This window comes from Leptidea sinapis, chromosome 13 (assembly GCF_905404315.1).
Source record: "Leptidea sinapis chromosome 13, ilLepSina1.1, whole genome shotgun sequence".
Lineage (NCBI taxonomy): Eukaryota > Metazoa > Arthropoda > Insecta > Lepidoptera > Pieridae > Leptidea > Leptidea sinapis.
Genome location: NC_066277.1, coordinates 10,523,514 through 10,545,343, shown reverse-complemented (window position 1 = coordinate 10,545,343; position 21,830 = coordinate 10,523,514). Strand labels below are relative to the sequence as shown.

The window sequence follows — 21,830 nt, the reverse complement described above, 5'->3', positions numbered from 1 at the left end:
TACCATATCCTACGATTTTATTTGCAGATGACAGTACTATAGTTATTAAAGGTGACAGCCTGAAACAACTTGAAGTAAATATAAATGATGCTCTAGCATACACTACACTGGCTTAACATTAATAACTTGCAAGCAAACCTACAGAAAACTAAAGTTATGATCTTTCGTTTGCGAGAACCAAAAATCACACCTCAAAAAATTAACGTCACGTACAATGACTGTGTTGTAGAAAGTGTCGAAACAACAAAATTTTTAGGACTTAACATTGACAGTAAATTAAATTGGAAGGCACATGCAATAGAACTTAGTAAGAAAATAAGTAAATTCTCGTACGCACTTCATGAGCTTTCAAAAGTCGCTAATAGACAAACTGTTCTGACAGCGTATCATGGATTTGTTGTATCCAACTTACGTTACGGCATAATTTTTTGGGGAAACTCATGCGAAAAAGATATAATTTTTAAAGCCCAAAAGAGCTGCATTAGGTCAATGTGTAGTCTTAAAATAAGGGATAGTTGTAAACCCTTCTTTAACCAACTTAAAATTCTTACTTTGACCTCACTATATATCTATGAAATAGCATTATTTGTAAAAACTAACCCTGGTACATTTGTCAGAACATCTCAAATCCACAATATTAATTTGAGAAGCAAGGATAGATAACGTTTACATGGCAGCAACAATAGCTTCGATGTACAATAGTGTTCTTGAAATGGCGCCGAGAATATTTAACAAGATACCTACAACAATCACAGAACTTAAGTTGACGTGTTTTAAAAAGAAACTATTTAATGTGCTAGTGACAAAATCGTACTATTCCATAAAAGACTTCTTTTCAGATACAACACTCAATTAACATTTTTTAAATATCATATTACTTAATTTAATTTCTTTTTACCAATTTCACTTGTTATATGTTATTTCAAAATATTCAATTATTGATATGTACATCAATTAACTGTCATTGTGTATAAATATATTTGTTTTACTTGTTATTAATTACTATTTGTACGCCACAGCATGCGGGCAAGGAATGGAGAACTTTTATTGTGATTTGAAACATCTATGTATACCCATGACTACAAATAAATAATCTTATCTTATCAGTGTCACAGCGAATTCTGTTTGCTCCGAATCTTCTGCACCAATTAAGTTGAGATTTTTTTAATAAAATATGAATGTTGAGGGCACTGGAGACGATTCAGAAGACTTCTATTCTGTAAACTGCAGCGCTACCATGAAACTCTAATTAAAATAAAAAGGCTTGAAATGGTGTCGCACCAGCACCACCTCCGACCGAGACGAGCAGGACGTTCAGCTGATGGTAATTGCTACGCCCTGCCCATTACAATGCAGTGACACTCAGGATTCTTGAAAAACGCCAAAAATTCTGAGCCGTAAGATGTTAAGTCTCATTTGCACAGAAATTTCACTTCGCCGCTTCAGACTGAAATACAATAATGTTTACACATTACAGCATCACGGCAGAAATAGGCGTCGTTGTGATACCCATAATCTGGCTGGCATCCTGTGCAAAAGAGTCTCGTACTGGTATATAAACTTATTATATCAAATTTGTTTCAAGTCCCTATTAACTATTACTTAATAAATCTACTCAATATTTGATCATGTGAACATAAAACTGATTATGTAATTATAATATAAATTTACTATTTTCAGATATCCTGTTACATAATATGCCACAATGTAAGCAGTGCCTACATATTGGCAGCCCGGCACGACAGGACAAATGACTTGCGACGTGTCCTCCAAGAAGCAGACAGGCTTGGTAACGACCAAGTTAGAAATGCTTGCCTTAAGCGACTTACATCCAAGAAGTCATAGGATTGTTTATAACTAAATCATATATAAAGAGGCATTGATGATGTAGTCTGTTTTTATGTTGTATGGTTACTAACTGAATCATCGTCATCAGCCGGAATATGTCCACTGCTGGACAAAGGCCTCCCACAAGGATCTCCATGACGATTGGTCTTGTGCTGCCTTCATCTAACTGAATAAGATTATCATAATAACATAAGATGTATGAAGTAATAAATTGGTGCTCTATATGTAACTTTAACACATTCACTGCTATCCACAAAGCAGCCATCAGCAAACCACTATGTGTCAAATAGCTGTGATTTAACAGTGTTAATAATTTTTCGTAGTACCCTCAATTAACTGCTCATCATGTACTTATCAGCATTATTGAATATACCCCTGGATCTGACATATTTCAAAGATTATAAGGACAAACTGAGAATCTAAACATTTCTATTAAAATAGCTGACACGGAAAATGTTGTTACAATATACATTAATAAAAAATTGCAATATAAAGGAATTTGGGGTATGAAATATAGATTACCTACAACCAATTCTCTAATCTACTGAATACACATATAAAATATTAGTCAAGCCGTTTCGGAGTAGTTTGTTATTTTATGTATTTAAAAATTGAACAAATGATTTGGAATTTTTAATAACAAAGCATTTGATTTTACATAAATAGGTAAAATCAAATCACAAATAATTAATGAAATCATTAATAATGTAAATGAATGTTGTATTTTTCTATCACATTTACAAAATGATCTGGAAAAGTTGCCATCATGTAGGTAAATCAGTTTTTTAAGAAAATTATTATCCCATATTATGGTAAGTAATTACCTAAATCAAATAACAACATGTGGACATTGATGCAGATGGGCTTAAAATATTTATAAATTAATGTACTAAAATTCATTAGAAGTACATACTGTTGCTTTGAATTGGACTTGATTTTAAATTTAACATATTTTATACACTGTAATTTAACTAACATTATTAACTCCTATAAGCCAAGTTGTATTATATGTTAAGGAAGATAACAGCTAATGAATGATGTGTAACCATATAAGTTATCTGTACACATAGATATATATATTTTTATCATTTTTTGTATTCGTCTGTGATTGTTGGGTTTCTGAATAAATAAATAAATAAGTATTATTAATGGAGCTACCTTAACAGCTCTTATATCTCATTTTTATAAATATAATATTGGTGAAACTTGTGATAATTATTGTATTACCAAATAGCCATATAATTTCATGTAATTGTTTTTCTCTAAGATAAGGGAGCATATTATTTTTGTTAGCTATTATAAATCATTTTAAATTATGATGTTATTATATGACGAGAAGACTAATAAAGTTAGTAAATAAAAAATATATAATGTGTATCTTATGAACAATATAAACAATGGTGTAATAAATATTAACACATTATAATTTACATTTGTTTTATTTCTTAAAATTATAAATAAAATAATTGAAGAGGTGGTTAAATATCACAGGCCAGTAGGCAAGACTCCAACTCTTCAAATCTCGTATGAGAGAAAAGCACATTTAATGGACCTCCACCCTCCGCTGTGTTGCTGCAGTTTGTGTCATCTCATCACCACTGTACACTCAGTCTGATACTCATATTCAACTATTGAGCTGTCATTGCCTTTTTCTTAGGTTTCTTTAACCTTTTCAAACCATTAATGCTAGTTTTCAGTAAATTTGAATACACATTTGTAAAGTTTTCCACATCTTTCTGCTCAATCACTGTTGATATTTTTTTACTCCGGCACTGAGCTCTAACAAGACATTTGTATTGTGGATTTTGAACTGCAACTCCCCCACGTGGATTAGGAGCAGTACGACCATCATCTGGAAAATGTGAATTATATTGAGAACTGATTTGAAACATATACTTTGTTTTTAATTAAATATATAGTAAATATGTACGTACATCTTTTCATAGTCACTGTTACTGAACCTGAAGTACGGGCATTCTGAAAAAGCTTTGCAAGCTCTATTAAAAACTGAAATAATTAAAAAACTTGTTAAATATAATAAGCTAGAGAACGTTTTGTATTTTATATTACAAGTAAACTAAATCCAACTCACTGAATCATTATCTAAAAGGACCATATTAAGATTTTTTAAAGTTTAGTGCAAATATTTTATTATATTAACTAAGCGGATATTAATACACATCACCGTTGGTAGTTTTATGTTATAACCTTACTAGTTCAGCTATTGAACCAATTCAAGAATTTGCGATTACTGTAGACTTCTAGTAAAAAACATTACACGTTGATATACGTCAACTACATTTTTTTTTTTTTTTTATATTAATTCGTTCATTCGAACAGGCTACGTCAACTACAACTCGGGTGAATCAACATGACAGTTGACACCTGGCTCGAATGACTTTTGTGCAATGTACAGCATGCAAAAAAGTTTTTGTTTCCATTTGACTATTTTGCGAAAACAAATAATATCTGTATTTTCCCTTTGAGTTCCAGGCTCTCTAAACATTGAATGTTGTTTTTGCCGGGTGATTTAAACAAGCATGCGAGCTTGTTTCTATGCGTATTATTTTACGTGTGGCAAAGTAATGCTTATAGTTACGATGATTACAGTGAATGTATATGAAAGCTAGTGAAACAATCTATTATAATTAGTGCAAATTATTTGATTTGTGGTTTAATTTTATTTTACACAGACCTTTCTTTCGACAAAAGTTGAAATATTGTTATATTTTCGAATAAACGAGGTTTTTGAATTAGTTTTGTTGTTTTTTTTGTTAAGTGTTTATGGTTTTAGAATCAACTTTATTTGTTGTTTCATTGCAATCGAACAGAGATTGCACGAGTTAGTGAACGTATATTCATAATTCTTTTGAATGATGAATAGATGTTCATTATCAAGAATTTATATTCACATACTGAACGATAGGAAATTTAATCTAGTTTCTATTGAATAATAATACTTTGGATACAGTTACAGTAAACAACAAACCAGGTGTTAATGATTGGGCAACAATGGGTATCCACAAGAGTCGTAAACGCTTATGTTGAACGTAGTGCTTAAATTCTCTTTACTTATATGAGCTTTATTAAGAGAAACAATACGATAATAATGACGTGTAGTTTGAGGTAAGTCAAGCGAGAACTCGTTTCATTGAGGATAAAATAATAAAAAAAAATCAGTAAAAATAAAGTAAAAGAAATTTGGAGTATTCTCGGAAATTCCAATTATCACAAACTAAACTCCTCACTAAAACCATGTTATCTTAATGGGTATCCGCAGGATATGCTTAAATTACACGTGCCAGTATGGTCCATTGATTTGAAATACTAAAAACCTTCAAATCAATTAACCTAAAAATACAAAGGACCTAGGGAGCAATTTGACTAAGAAATATTGTTAAAAATACACTTGACATTATCTTCATTAGCATCTGCATTAACTTAGCATCTGTATTAGCAGTAATATAACGAATGCATAGATGAGGGTGTGTTGCCTGACCTCATGAAATACAGCAAAGTTTCACCTTTCTTTTTTTATTTTTAATTGAGCCGTTCTTTTAATTCTAATTGTAGGCGTAATGCAGTGCTGCCTGTTTTTAGTAAAATTTTTGAAAAACTTTGCTTCAGCAGCTACTAAAGCATGTTTGTAAATTATTAAACTAAAATCTATTCGGATTTACTAGGGGCTTATCAACAATTAATGCGGGTATTAAGCGCATCGAACATATCTTTGACGCCTGGGAAGCGGCACAGGATGGATTGGGCATTTTTTTTGATTTATGTAAAGCATTTGACTGTGTCCACCGTGAAAATTTACTCTTAATATTAAAGCATTATGGAGTAAAAAATAAAGAACTAAATCTGTTAAAATATACTTAATCGAAAGCGTACAGATAGTCGACGTAAACGGCATACGGTCTTCGGGTAAATCTGTACGAATAGGTATTCCACAGGGATACTCTCGATACTTTCTTGTTTCGTATATATTCTACGAAATAAGATCAAAGGGGGGTTTTCACTAACAAATTTTCATACCACCTACTAAAAAATCACAAAGAAATGTAACGCAGAGCAGCTTGAATTGTCGGGTACCCAGTGATCTGTGAACGGCTGGATCACTTGGCGTTGCGTAGAGACATCGCTTCATTGTGTATCCTCTACCGCATTTATCATGGGTAGTGTTCCGAAGAGCTGTTTCACCTGATTCCTGCCGCCGAATCCCACCTTCGCGTGACACGCCACAAGTTAGGATATCATCCCCACCATCTGGATGTGTGGCGGTCCTCTACTGTGCGGTTTTCATGGAGCTTTCTTCCACGTACTACAAAGCTGTGGAATGAGCTTCCTTGTGCGGTGCTTCCGGGACGATACAACATGGGTGCTTTAAAAAAAAGTGCGTACACCTTCCTTAAAGGCCGACAACGCTCCTGTGATTCCTCTGGTGTTGCAAGAGAATGTGGTGTTGATCAGAGAGTGTGGCGGTGGTGATAACTTATAAATAAATTTAAAAATTAAAAAAAAATGGCTCTTTTATATATACCCTACTACTCCACAGCCGAATATCTAAGTGATCGGACAGTCTGGGACTAGATAATAATTATTTTATAGCAATGACAACGACAATAAATTATTGAATATTTTATTAAAAGAGCGCAAAAAAGCATGCTGGGAGAGTATCTGGCGCCGCTTCTTCTCTCTCAGAGCGCAATTTGTTTTCGAAGAAATGGTAGTGTTAGAAATGACAATTGATATCTCAAATAATTCTTAAGGAATCAATTTTGAGAAAATAAATGCCTTTTATGCCTGCCTATGAGTCCCTAGAAAGCATTCTTTTTACCTCAGATTGTTACCCTACAAAGCTATTAAATTATCTACACTTTTCGACAATCTCGTCAGTTGTCACAGACCACAGTCAGACTCCGAATTTAGGATTTCAACTTTAAAGTGATAAACATAGGTGACTAGTTGTACCGTGTGGACTGTGGTCACGACTCACAAGGCACAAACATGTCAAATATGAAACAGACACATTGGATGATTGGAAAGAGAAGGTTATCATAATAACACGCCTTATCAATATATTATCTGTCTTATCAGTAACACAGTAAACTTTGCCTTTATTGCGAAAGTTTACACTTCTTGTTCTTAAATTTAAAATGAAAAATCAAGGTAAGAATTATAATAAGATGCACTAAAATAATGGGTAAGTACGTACCTACCAACCTACTAAAAATGTAATTAAATTAAATTGAGTCTTAGATATGTGATTTGATATAAGACCCTTTTTTGTTTGATGTTTAGCTATGATACAGCGTACAACATTGAGCTTTGGATAATTATGTGGTTCTGTTAAATTAACGACACAAATTTTTAGCTTTATATGATGTGAAATTGAATATTTTAAATTATATGATGGATTGAAAAGTACACAGGTAACTATAAATATTTTAAAAGTACCCTACAATTTTCCTGAACAAGTAGATATCTAAGCCGCAATTTTTGATAGTTTATCTATTTAGAGCAATAAAAGAAGAATATTTTAATATTTTTTCTATTTATTTGATTACAAGAAAAACATATTACTTTAGGTTTAGGATAGGAAAAGAATCTTAAATGAAGAGACCACTATATTTTACTCTACCCTAAATAGCAGCAAAGCAGACTCAATTTATTTTTATTCAAATATTTATTACCTATGGCGTTGGCAGAGAGGTAGGAGAAATGATGGCTGAAATAAAAAAAAATTCAAATAAATATACCTAAAGGGCTACTAGAAACCCAAGGGCTAGCAGCTATTTCTGTGAATGGATCAGCCATTTACAGGTATAGCTATATATAATAGCATTAATAGATGTAGATACCTATATGTGTATTAAACCTACTTCTTTGATATTTTTTTAATCTTGTTACTGAACCCGAAAACTGTTGACCCAAAGCACATGAAAATGTGACTTGTTGCTTTATATATATACTTACTTATACCTATACAGGGTTATTATAACATATCACATTAGGAGGTGATTACTACTTGTCTAATTTACTAATTACCCCCTTAATATGAATTATGCAAAAGTAAAGCAATTTTTTATTTATCAGGTTCCAAGCTTTTTTCAAAATATTCAAAATTGCAACATCAAAAATTTATTTAAAAAAAGTATCAATTCAAATCACTTTTTTTCTTCTGTTGAAATGGTTTTTATAAATCATTTCTTTCTTCTGATTTATATATACCATTGCTTAAACACTGAATATTCATCAATATAAAAACAACAATTATCAGTACAAATTAAAAAAATTACAGACAAAAACAATAATTTTTCACTAAAATTGTGTCTGTGAGTGATCCGGACCAGCTTAACTTAGTTCAGTTCAACCCTAAGATGGCACAAGTTTGTGCATTCACAACTTAAATATTGCGTGATTTTTAGTACCGTAGCAAAGAATATGTAATAGTACAAGTAACTGTAGTCACTTGGAAGCAAAGGCGAAGTTGGCCTCATGAGAAATCGGTGAGCTCAGTAAGGGGAGATTGTACACTTTACACGTTCACTACAAATCACCACCTGCAACTGTATGAGTCGCAGATACGGCTCGACATGGAGTACTGTTCTTATTTCCGGTTCTTATTTCGGAGCCCGCATCCCGCGAGATACTCGCCAGATGGCCTAGGTCTACAGAAGACTGTATGGACTGAGTGACCAGAGGACCATGAGGGCGCATAATGGGGGATTGATCCAAAGAATAACACGTCCACTGCCCAGTGCTGGCGAATTTTGATAGTTGTAGCACATTGTTCATTGGCTCCGATAACAATGCAAGTTGTGCGGTGCCAGTACTAAAGGTACCCACAGGCGTTTTGATGGCTGACGCTTATGTTACGTGATCTCTTATCACGTGCATCAAACCATTGTGATTGAGCAGTAAATGTGTTGACAAACAATAATTATATGTTTCAGCTTTAAATACTTCAACAGCTGTGGCGGCGATAGGTGCCGTTGGTGGGGCTTACATAGCGTACAGTGTTTACAACAAGTACAAAAAGAACAAACTACCCGAAGAATGGACTCAGGTCGGAACCTTAAAAGAGCTCTACGTATATCCAATTAAATCATGTGGACCTGTGACTTTAGATCGAGTCGAGTGCAGCCTTATGGGGGTGAAAAAGGGGTGGTTGAGAGATCGGTAAGTCATGAGTGTGTTTTGTTGCAAATTTATAGTAATTATTGTAAATGTCAGATTCTATCTTCACGAAGAAGTCATGCCTGCATCACACCGTGATCGCATCCGAAGATATTAGCTGCGATTCACAGGCAACTGTAGAGCCGGCGTTTCGCATTGGCGATAGAACTTAAGAACTGGCAGGTGGCACACCTAACAGGAAGTAAAAAGTTGACGATGGTTGATATGAGAGTATGGTTGACACAACGCAAACACACGCAAGTCGTATCGGGACGGGAAACAAATTCACACAATAGACGTGGTGCAGGTGAAACTATGTATTTTATTTATTTATTTATATATTAGGAAGCCAATGTGCATACAACTTTCTTAATCTACGGACACATTTAAAAATTCTTTTATAATGTTGTACACTCCACTTACAAACAAACTAGACATGCTTTGTAGGTATAATATACATTCTTTGTTTAACTAAAACTTTTTATTTTGTGTTACTTAAAGCTAAAGATAATTTTGAAAAATACAAAAAAAAAGCCACAAGCAAAAGGCTAAAAAAAAAGAAATAACTAGGTTCCTACTTAATTAACAAGAAAAACGAAAGAAAAAAAAACATCTACAAACAATGGGTAACCGTCTTGCAATACTTTCATAATTTTTTTCACTGCTTTTTTTGAAACATGGGGCATGGTTTGAAACAATGTTCGTGTATGTTGTAGGACCGTGGACATTCTCTTGTTGATCTTGTAGATTAATATGGTTCATCACCTTGTTAATTAATTGTATAAACTTTATATATTAAATCACTTCCAGGGTTTTGATGGTGGTGGATGCAAAGTACAATTTCATTACTGCCAGAGCATATCCAGAATTACTTGGGGTAGAAACTTCAGTCAAGAGCTCTGTTCTGACTATGAAATATAAAAATATGGAGCCCCTGCATGTTAATCTGGCTGAAGTAAGTATTGACGGAGATGTCGTTAGAAAAGTATATCATAGTCTGTAGTAGTATGGGCCAAATGATGATATATTTAATACACAAACGTACTCATACAATGTATATATAAATAAACATATAATTATCAACTGCATGCATCTACCGGAAACCTGGGGCTTAGCTTTGTGGTCAGGTTCACTAACCACGAGCATATTATGTGTAATAGAGACAAATAATGAGTCATCTCGGTCACTAGATAGAGTACATGGGTGTGGTAATGAAGGATAGTAGTGATCCCTAATTCATTCCATTACAATTCGGTACTTGTGGGCGTGTCACGTACACTCTCATTTACTATTTAGTGAAATTTATTATCAAATTAAAATCTATCTATCCTTAAACCTGCTATAAGTTTTGAAATACAAATGTCTTTAAAATATTTCAACTTACTTAAATGTTATTGTAGAAGGTCAGACCGTGCCGTAGCCGGTAGCGAAGCGAGCCCATTTTTATTTCTTTAACATTGAAATGTATCTTAATAAAGCTTAATATCTAAATTAAGATACCGATAAATATTTATTCCTGATTATCTTTATATATATAATTCTTTGGTACGTGTGTTGACAGTGAACTCCTCCTAAATGGCTGGACCGATTTTGATATGTTTTTTGATTCTATGGTTTATATTCACAATTGAACTACCTCCTAAACGGCTGGACCGATTTTGATATGTTTTTTTTGATTCAATGGTTTATATTCACAATTGAACTACCTCCTAAACGGCCGGACCGATTTTGATATGTTTTTTTTTATTCTATGGTTTATATTCACAATTGGACTACCTCCTATACGGCCGGACCGATTTTGATATGTTTTTTTTGATTCTATGGTTTATATTCACAATTGAACTACCTCCTAAACGGCCGGACCGATTTTGATATGTTTTTTTTTGATTCTATTGTTTATATTCACAATTGAACTACCTCCTAAACGGCCGGACCGATTTTGATATGTTTTTTGATTCTATGGTTTATATTCACAATTGAACTACCTCCTAAACGGCTGGACCGATTTTGATATGTTTTTTTTGATTCAATGGTTTATATTCACAATTGAACTACCTCCTAAACGGCCGGACCGATTTTGATATGTTTTTTTTTATTCTATGGTTTATATTCACAATTGAACTACCTCCTAAACGGCTGGACCGATTTTGATATGTTTTTTTTTGATTCTATGGTTTATATTCACAATTGAATTACCTCCTAAACGGCTGGACCGATCTTGTTATTTTTTTTTGTGTTCCAGTGAATTCGAGAATGGTTTAGTTTCTCAATTCTGTCCATATATAAATCTCCTGCCCATGTGTATGTATGTTAGGCAGCTCCTCCTAACGGCTAACCGGTTTTTCAAATTCAAGATGTGTGCATAGGACAATATCTGTCGGGTCCGCTTTCTGTTTATAAAATACTTAACACAGCAAAACTTAAATAAACTAACTTAGGAATTCACACAAGTCTAAATCTAATGATCTTAAAACATTTTTATAGATTGTGTCGTCACATCTAGAGCCGAAGACTGCTACGGTGTGGTCCATTGAAGTGCCTGTCTTCGACTGTGGGTTAGAAGCGTCCGAGTGGTTTACTACGTGAGTAACTTTACCAACTATTGACAAGGTCGCTGCACGACACCTTTTTTTAATGAAATTAAGCGACCAGACGAGCAGGACGTTCAGCTGATGGTAATAAATACGCCCAGCCCATTCATTATAATGCAGTGCCGTACAGGATTCATGAAAAACCCAAAAAAAAACTGGGTGCCACTACAATTGCGCTTGTTACCTTGAGACATAAGATGTTAAGTCTCATTTGCCCAGTAATTTCACCAGCCACGGCGCCCTTCACATCGAAACAATAATGTTTACGAATTACTGCTTCACGGCAGAAATAGGCGCCGTTGTGGTACCTGTTCAAAGGTAGATGAATGAAGAGGAAGACAACTGAGCGCATGGGTCACCTGATGCTAAGTATACCAGTACCATAGTACTAGTAATATACCAGTGGGAGGCTCCTTTGCATAAGATGCCGGCTAGATTATGGGTACCACAACGGCGCCTATTTCTGCCGTGAAGCAGTAATGTGTAAGCATTAGTAGCTGGTGAAATTACTGGGCAAATGAGAGTTAACATCTTAGGAGCGCAATTTATTGCCACACAAAATTCAATTCAGTTTTCAAGAATCCTCTGCGGCACTGCATTGTAATGGGTGGGGCGTATCAATTATCTTAAGCTGAATGTCCTGCTCGTCTCGTTACATAAAAAAAGTGTCCTGCAGCGGCCTTACTTAAAAAAAAAGAAGTGATCACTGCGGCCCACGTTCTTAATATGATAATTAAGATCTCTTGTAACTAAAGACTAAATTGCCTACTTGGTACCTACTGTCTGAAATAAAGATTATTATTATTATATTTAACCTCTAGCTGACGCACACATTAACGAACATTATTTGTATACACTTTTATAATAATATCCCAGCCATTATCAGCTCCTTGTTCAGGCATTATCTATAAATAAATTTAAATGTTTTATTAAAAAATGGCTCTGTCATAAATCCTCCACAGCTGAATATCTAAGTGATCCGACAGCCTGGGACCAGATTATGATTATTTTATAGCAATAGCAATGATGGTACAATATTGTATATTTCATTCAAAAGAGCGCAAAAAAAAAAGAATGCTGGGAGAGTTTCTTGCGCCGTTTCTTCTCTCTCAGAGCGCATTTTGTTTCCGAAGCGGTAGTTGTATCTAGTACCTATATTAAAATAAGAAATGACGCAAACGTCAGAAAATTTAAGGAAACAACTTCACCCTGTTACTTTAGTGTTACAGTGATGCGCGCGTATCTTAAAATTTTTTCATAACGCGCCTAAAGAAGTATAACGTCAAAAATTTCTAAAAGAATCAATTTTGAGAAAATAAATGCCTTTTATTAAAATAATTGGCCACGCATTTATCGGGCTGTCAGGTCTACACGATAGTGTACTCCAGGAGTATGGTTAAAACAGTACAGAACACAAAAGTATTCATAACTTTTATTATATTTCAGCGTCCTCGCTAGACCAGGCGCCACTTACAGGCTGGTGTACTACGCGGCCAACAACAGCCGGAAACTGATAAACAGCTTGAAACTGTACAAATTTCAGGAACAGGATACGGTAATAATAATAATAGTAATAATTCTATATTTGCATAATGTGTGTATAGAAGTTATATATAAGTTATAAGATTAGGCAAAAAGGGCATGCAAATAACATAACCTCCACGTCATTATACAATAATAAAATTCTAACATTACAGCACATATTTCATTGTTATATTATGTATTAGCATGTACATAAAATATACATGTCATATACATATGTATATAATACGCCCAGCCCTTTATAATGCAGTGCCGCTCAGGATTCTTGAAAAACCTCACCTCATTCTGAGCGGCACTACAACTGCGCTCGTCATCCTGAGACATTTATTAAGATGTTAAGTCTCATTTGCCAAGTAATTACACTAGCTACGGCGCCCTTCAGACCGAAACACAGTAATGCTTACACATTACTGCTTATGGTTTAAGACATTTATTGTTCCATAAAGGAATTTCCACTTAAATGGAACTTACAGGCTATTTTATAAAAAGTGGGTAACAAAATTGCATCTTAAAGCGTACAGGAAATTATAAAGTAATTAAAATAGGCTAATTAGTTAAGTATAGCTTATATACATTTCTAATTTCTAATACAAATATTAAATAAAAAATAAAACAAATATTTTATAAAAATTATAATACTAGTGGGTAGTTTTAAAACACCATCGCATCAAAATCATACCGACCCGGGCCGGTCGACGTCAACAGTCGACGCGAGCCACGGCTGAGTCACAACTCACTACACAAGATTACGTAGATTCATCGATAACGAGTTACTAGATGTGACAGCAGGAAATATTATTTCTATTCAATGGGTTGACAATTAATTTCAAGATATTTCTATTTATGTTTCAGTTTTATTGCTTAAATGGGCCTTTAGGAGTTTTTTAAAAATGTGCATACTGTTGCACTCTTTAATATTTTTAGGAAGCTTATTATACAGTTCAACACTTTCAAAAGTTATATTTCGTTTACCATAATTAGTTCAGGGTTGGCATAAGATTATATTATTGGCACTTCTTAATCGATGTAATTGGGGATATTTATTTTTTATTGTTAAGGTTATGTTTGAATGTATTTCTTTTGATGATAATTTTCGGATTAAGATACAAGTGTAGTATTTGTAGGTGTTAGTTATGTTCATTAATTTTGTTTCTTTATATATTTTTTCTGATGATGTTAAGAAATCATAGTTAAATAATACTTTAATCAATTTGTTTTGTGCCGTTTGTAGTACTTTAAGATTAGTATTAGCTGCTGATCCCCAGAATTGGATAAGATAATCTAAGTGTGGCTTTATAAAGGAGTTATAGATTAAATAACGAACTTTATGGGGCAGGCAACGTACAATACTGCAAAGGGCTCCAGTTAGAGATACTAATTTTGTTTTAATATTTTTAATATGTGGTTTCCATGTAAGCCTATTATCTAAAGTTAAACCTAAATATTTTTCGGAATCGGACCTACTTATAGAAATATTATTTATTTTTAGCTGTTCAAAGTCATTAATTTTTTTATTTTTAGGTGCAAATATTACATAGTGGGTTTTGTTTATATTAAGGGTAAGCAAATTACATTGAAACCAGATATTAAGTATGTTAAGATCATTTTGGGCGTCTCGAATTATGTCATCAATTTTATTTCCATAATAAAACAAGGTGGTATCATCGGCATATAGCGACAGTTCTCCTTTAAGGGCTAGTTTACTTATATTGTTTATATAAACCAGAAATAATATGGATCCAAGAATCGAGCCTTGAGGAACTCCATAAGTTATTAATTTTTGTTTGCTTTGGTATTCACCGATCTTCACCACTTGAAAACGGTCAGTTAGATATGATTCAAAGATTTTGTGAGCGTAATCGGTGATACCTATATCTTTTAATTTGTCCAGGAGAAGTTTGTGGCTAACCGTGTCGAAGGCTTTTTTTAGATCTATGAATATGCCCAGAGCAATTTTTCTGCCGTCTATATTATTTTTTATTTTAGTTACTAAGTCAACAGTGGCAGATAATGTATTGGATTTTGATCTAAATCCGTATTGTTTAGGGTATAGATAATCAATGGAGCTCAAGTAGGATTCTAGCCGATTGTATATAATTTTCTCAAAGATTTTGGATAATACTGGAGTACAGAAATGGGTCGATAATTGCTAGGATCTGTTTTGGTTCCTGATTTATAAATAGGAGTCACTTTGGCTATTTTGAGAGACGCAGGGAAACTACCACTTTCTAAACAAATATTTACGCACCGACTAAGTTCGTCAGCTATAGAGTTTTTAATAGATTTTAAAGTTTTTGTATTTATGTAATCGATTCCGGAGCTAGTATTCACATCTAAGTTATTTATTATTTTAATGATTTCTTTTTTTGTCGTGAAATTTAGTTTACTGAGGCCAAAATTAGGATTGATATCGGTAGGTGTTGCATCAGTATAGATTTTGTTATTATGGTACTTTGCATGAATGGCCTCCGCTAGCAATAAACCAACAGTCGAAAAAAATTCATTAAAATATTCGCAAATTTCCTGTCCATCTTTCAATTCCTTATCCCCTTTTTTCAGTTTAGCTGGTATTGAGACCTCCCTTATATTATTGTTAGTTAAGCTATCTATTAGGTCCCACATCTTCTTTGGTTTCTTGTTACATTCTCCTTCACGGCAGAAATAGGCGCCGTTGTGGAACCCATAATCTAGCCGGCATCCTGTGCAAAGGAGCCTCCCAGTGGTATAGTCAGTTATCATTAATTAACACCCGAACCTTCAAAATCGCGTTATAATTAATAGTCAGTTGATAATTTCAGGGTGCGTTTCCCGATGAAACCTCATATAACTTGATAAATGAAGTGTCGATACAAGAGTTGAACACCAGGCTCAAGACTTCGACCGCGACGGTTCAAAACTATAGACCCAATTTCGTGGTGGCCGGGGGGCAACCTTACGCTGAAGATTCTTGGAAGTTTGTTAAAATTGGCGACAACGTCTTCGAAATTATTAAACCGTGCACAAGGTACGCATCTATTATATTCATAAATATCTTAATATATATAAAGCAGTGTCCTGATGTTTGTTCCCAGTGAACTCCTAACCTAATGAACGGATTATAATGGGTATAAACTGCACTCCATGAAGTATCATGGAGTGCAGTTTAGTCCAACTTGAGAGATATGATAGTTTTATTTCGATTTGGGACACATGATTATTTTTATTTCCAATATTTGGTCTCACTCACTCATTTGTTGTTACTCACGATTTGACAGTTCTGCTGTGAAGCAATTTCATTATAACAACAGAGAGCATATTTAACGAAATAATTATTATTGATGTTATGAAATATTATTGACAAATTCATAAACAGTATTTTATTTATTACTAGCTGACCAGGCAAACGTTGTTTTGCCATATAAACTATTTTTAGAGTTTTCTAGGACATTGCAGCATTACTTTATTTTTCTAAGATATTTTTTTTTTCTAAAATAAACGTAGCCTAAAATAGTAATTATTACATCAGCTACCTTGCAATAAAAGTCCCGTCAAAATTGGTCCAGCCATTTTAGAGATTAGCTCGAACAAACAGACAGACAGACAAAAATTGTAAAAGATGTTATTTTGGTGTAAGTACCATATATATATTCATATACATGTAGTAAAAAACGGTTATTTCAATATTACAGACACTCCAATTTTATTTATATGTATAGATGTACAGAACATCGTGTGTCGGGTCAGCTAGTAATATAAATTATCTTTACAAAAAAGAGAAACCGCACGTATTGCAATACTATTACAGTCTATACTAATTGTTAACACTTCTGAATCTCAGAACACACAGAAACCTACCCAGCAGTCCAGCCAGTTAGTTGGCCGCTCTGTTTCGTTGTAACTAAATGGTTTTCGGCACGTGTTCCAGCCCACACACATACACACACACACACGCATACATACACACATGCACGCAATATTTTTTTATATGGAAGAGAAGAGACGAGCAGGACGTTCAGCTGTTGGTAATTGATAAGATACCTTTTTATAATGCAGTGACGCTCAGGATTCTTGAAAACCCAAAAATTCTGAGCGGCACTACTCTACTACTCGCTCGTCACCTTGAGACAACAGATGTTAAGTTATTTCACTAGCTACGGCGCCCTTCAGACCGAAACACAGTAATGGGTACCCATAATCTAGCCGGCTTCTTGTGCAAATGAGCCTCCCACTGGTAACAATACAAACACACGTCCCACACTCTGCCACACTATTGAATTGAACGTTTTTTTTATATTTACAGCGCATTGTATTCTTGCAATTATTATAGAATCATAATTATGTCGGCACTTTTAATAGAATCTAATTATGTAACGAATTTGTCTTGTAGATAAAAAAGTACCGACTGATTGTAAATATTAATATAGTTAATTATATTATTATAAACAGTGAAAGTTAAGTTTCTATCATTAGGTGCAATTAATAGATTGTGTAGAGGTTTTTCTTTAAGAAAGAGAAGGATAAACCAGTATATCCGATGGTAAGTGATGCATGATCCCGTGCAACGCTACGGGATCATGCATAATAACAAGTTGATCCTTATATCAAAATAAATGCTTTTATCGAATCTGGTATTTAAAGTAGATAAACTTTGTCTTTAACACTACAATATTTGGACAAATATTTGAATAGTAATGATGATAGCGATAAACAACCGAGTGCGCGATGTTATGGTACGATCCGGTGGTGCTAGGTAAATATTTATTGGCTCTTGTTGTGGTACCCATAATCTAGCCGGCGTTCTGTGAAAAGGAGCCTCCTACTGGTAATTAAATATATTATGCGGTATAATAATGTTTTCATTGGTTGTATTTAATAACTTAATACAATATTGTTTTTCAACAAACGTAAAATAGCACTAGGAATAAATTTTTAAGGGTTTTTGTTTTATTACGTCAAAGAACACCTTGCGTGCGTACATAAATACACACTCACTTTTTTTTGTATAATATAAGTAAGTATATTATACTCGTGCAATAGAATATTATTAATTTATTTTGATGCTTAGATTAAGCATTGTTCTCAGCTGCGCTTCAACTAGAACTACCGCAGGAGTAGTCCCAAAGTGCGGCAACTAATACTACGCCCAAGTGGTAAGAACCCAGTCTCGAACAATGTGTGACGTTGACGTGCCACATGTTCTATTATACTTTTGTAAGAATTGAAATCAAAATGCCGGGTTGCGTAGTAAAACTTTGTAAAAATAATACTACAAGGAAAAAGAAAGACACTGAGATCACATATCATCAGTAAGTATTTAGTATTTTATTGATTTCAATGTAAAATAACACGAAGCGTAAGAATATAAGTAACAAAATTTGAAAGTTGCCGTTGAGTGTCAATATGCACGCACACAAGCATCTTTACAAATAGCCAATACACACTACAATATAAAGTTACCGTAATAAAAAAAGCTATCGTTGTTAGGTAGTACGGTATCTAGTTGGTGCGCAGCGGAGACAAATCCTTAATCTAAGTTTTTTTGTATATTATTAATTTGTTGATTTAAGCAGTAGGTAATATAAGTAGGTAAAAGAAACACCACTTGTATCAGTACCAAATTATATGGATGTCAAAACAATAATGTTGCGCAAACAATATTTATTATAAAAATAGAAGTTAAAAAAAAACAAAAAACAAGCTTTTTATAGAAAACTGAACTAAAAATTGATAATTTATTTTGAAATTACAAATTAACATCAGTTCCTGCCCTATAGACGATAGATGACTATTATATAAATTAACAAAAATATTATTTTGCAAAATGATAAATGGAGTAGTTTTATTAAATTAATGTATTGTCATCTGTCCTCGATAAATCTACGAAGTTTGAACGAAATCTGGCCGTTTAAAGGGGGACAAAATCGCGCCCAAATCTAGTCGGTTACAAACAAACATACATACAGGTGAAGCTAATAAAAAGCGTGTAAAAACTGTAGTGAGTAACGTTGTGTGCTATGTGGGTGTGGGTATTTCAATCAACTTAAATGAACACTTAGCGGAACTATTAACTTTTTTTTTGCCCCCATTTTTATGTTGATTCCTAATGTTCTTTACCTAAAAATGTAAAATAATAATATGTTTCAGATGTCTTCTCACAACCATTGACCCGGAAACCGGAGTACGTAATATGGAGGCGTTGGAGACATTGAAAAGGTAAATAAATAATAAAAGTTAATTTGTTTTCTGTGGGTTGGTATCACTGTCATGTATAGTTTTTGTCTATGACTAAATCATATTTTTTATGATAAACTCATATATTACAACTAAATACATACTCATTACAACTAAATGAAAAGTCCTATCAAAGAGAAATTGAAATATTTGACAATTAGTTTATAGAGAGTTGAACAAGACATTCCAATTGGTACGACCCACACTTCTCGAGTTCCGCATCGTCCATAAAGCTTGGTACAATTTAATTTAATATTTTCATAATTTTATTGTGTATTAAGTTTGCATTTTTTTTTAATTCGAGAAGAATTGCTCGTGTCAATACACTAGTAAATGGCCATCTATACTATTGCAGGTATCGCCAGATAGAAAACGAAAAGCTACGTAAAGCTGCGGGCAACTCGCCGCGATTGGGTTTGCAAATGGCGCTGCGCTCCAGCCCTGGAGGACTAATATCTGTGAATGATCCTGTTTACTATGCTTAACGGTCTTGATACTCTTACATCTATTATTATAAGCCGAATCAATAAAGAAAATAATTTAAAATGGCGTATGTAGATTGTCATTATCCCTTCGCTCACACCCTGTTGCTTTAACACGCTCAAACACGCGGCAATAATGCATGCAACAAAAATCACTACTAAGACAATGGCACAAAATCTTTAGATCAATTTAATGTGAATTTGCACGCGAGAGCTGTTGGACTCTTTTTTGCTGACTGTACTGCTTTTATTACGGGTACAAGCCGCCATTTTAGTTTATTCTCTATGGACTAGGCTTAAATTATCATAGATTTTTAAAATTATTTTTTTGTCTCTTAAAGGGTTTTTTATCACCTAGATTTTTATAAATTCTAAATATTGCTTGTAAGAACATTTATACATTACTGTTAATATTATTAAAATTTAATACATGCTCATAAAAACATATATAAAAATGCATTTTATTTACTCATCACTACCTTCTTCATACATTAAAATGTCTGAACACCTTGTTAGGTTTAAAGATTATTCTTAAGAATATATAATATACAAGGTGAAACTAAATGGGTATACTATGCTTTGAACCAGACATTCCTTAAGTCATCTCTAATGACTATGTGAAGTCAGAAATGAATTAGCATTATATTTTAAAACAATATTTAAAAGTTTTCGCAAAAACTATGATTCCCTCAACCCTAATCAGCTGTTTTTTTGAACTCTGTTTGACCTAAAACAGATGAAAAACGTAGATGTGACACAATATCAGATAATAGTAAAATACCTACTATTCATTGCAGCTGTGAAGCAATTTGTGTTCTCATTTTGCCATGAAGACAAAGTTATTTTGTGCATTTGCTTTAGCTGACATTGAAAATACTACTAAATTTGTATTTACTGTAGTTATGTATTACCCAATAAATATAGTTAATTCTAATCTAATTATGAAACTATGTTATATTAGTATTTACTCTGATTTCCGCGAGTGTTACACATTTAAATAAAACACGTTTAAAAGGTAAAAACTAGTATAATTGTAACTGTGTTTTTACATTTTGTGTTTATTTAAATATGCTAGGTTGAAAAGATCGGCCTGTCTGCGTAATACTCTTTGAATTGTGCTTTGAAACACGATATTTACTGCTCTGTGTGTGTGTAAATGTCTATTCTAAAGGCACCCTACACACTGCACCATTTTTAATTCAAGATTTCTTTATTATGTTCGAAATTAAATGAGTTCACAGTTTTGATAAGTAATTACGTAAGCACTTCAATGTAGAATTATTTGAAGTTTTCTTCAAGTTACATTGAAAATAATTCCAAATTTGTAATTATAGATTATGGATACCACAAGGGCACCTTTTTCTGCCGTGAAGCAAAAATATGTAAGCATTATTATGGTTTGGTCTATTCAGACCAAACCATTCGGCACTGTAGCTGTTGTTATTACTGGGCAAATGAGACTTGACATTTTAATTCAAAAAATGTTTTATCCAATAAAGATAATTCTAATAGACTCCTATTAAGAAATTGTTTTTGACGGATTTTTTTGTCAAATATGGATATCTTTGACCATCCTCGTATTAATAATAGGTACTCCATTCCCGGACCGGGTTTCTACCCGGCCTGGGTATGGAATGGGGCAGTTATTGAGTTTTTCGTAGGAAATTTCTCACTAGTAGCCCAGAAATGTAGATGCTCGTCCCCTATTACGTGGGAATTAAACATAGTGAAACGTGGGTGGAAAAAATACACCCCTAACCCTTCAGGAATACAGATGTGAAACTGTGTAATGTTATGTAACTTCTTATTTTGTTTATTTGTTTCGCAAAAACAGGAAGTAAAAAATGAATAAATAAATACATAGACACAAGCCACATTTCATGTAGTGTGCATACTCCTTAATCATAGATAATTGTTTATGTTTATGTCGTCATAGGTCCTCATTCTGTTTATAAACAAAGGCCCCGCCTAAAACTGG

General features: G+C 33.5%; 2 protein-coding genes across 4 annotated transcripts in view; both read left to right on the top strand.

The window, feature by feature from the left end:
- The window catches only part of LOC126967457 (zinc finger FYVE domain-containing protein 26), a 32,553-nt gene extending 29,118 nt beyond the window's left edge, over nt 1-3,435 (top strand). The window contains exon 16 of one of the 2 annotated variants that reach the window (XM_050811923.1): nt 1,681-3,435. In XM_050811923.1, coding sequence (XP_050667880.1) covers nt 1,681-1,845 — 165 coding nt within the window. In that variant the 3' untranslated portion in view covers nt 1,846-3,435. The remainder of the gene's footprint in view (nt 1-1,680) is intronic. The other variant, XM_050811924.1, reaches the window with a different exon arrangement.
- A 3,361-nt stretch (nt 3,436-6,796) lies between these two features.
- Nucleotides 6,797-19,920, top strand: LOC126967462 (mitochondrial amidoxime-reducing component 1). 2 transcript variants are annotated; one of them, XM_050811954.1, is made up of 8 exons: nt 6,797-7,017; nt 8,805-9,030; nt 9,838-9,982; nt 11,512-11,609; nt 13,065-13,173; nt 15,959-16,164; nt 19,284-19,352; nt 19,726-19,920. In XM_050811954.1, exons 1-8 carry the CDS (start codon nt 7,005-7,007, stop codon nt 19,853-19,855), a joined length of 996 nt encoding a protein of 331 aa, XP_050667911.1. In that variant the 5' UTR covers nt 6,797-7,004; the 3' UTR covers nt 19,856-19,920. The 2 variants fall into 2 exon arrangements, with proteins under 2 accessions (XP_050667911.1, XP_050667912.1); XM_050811955.1 differs by lacking the exon at nt 6,797-7,017 and adding an exon at nt 7,032-7,051.
- The last annotated feature ends 1,910 nt before the right edge of the window (nt 19,921-21,830 follow it).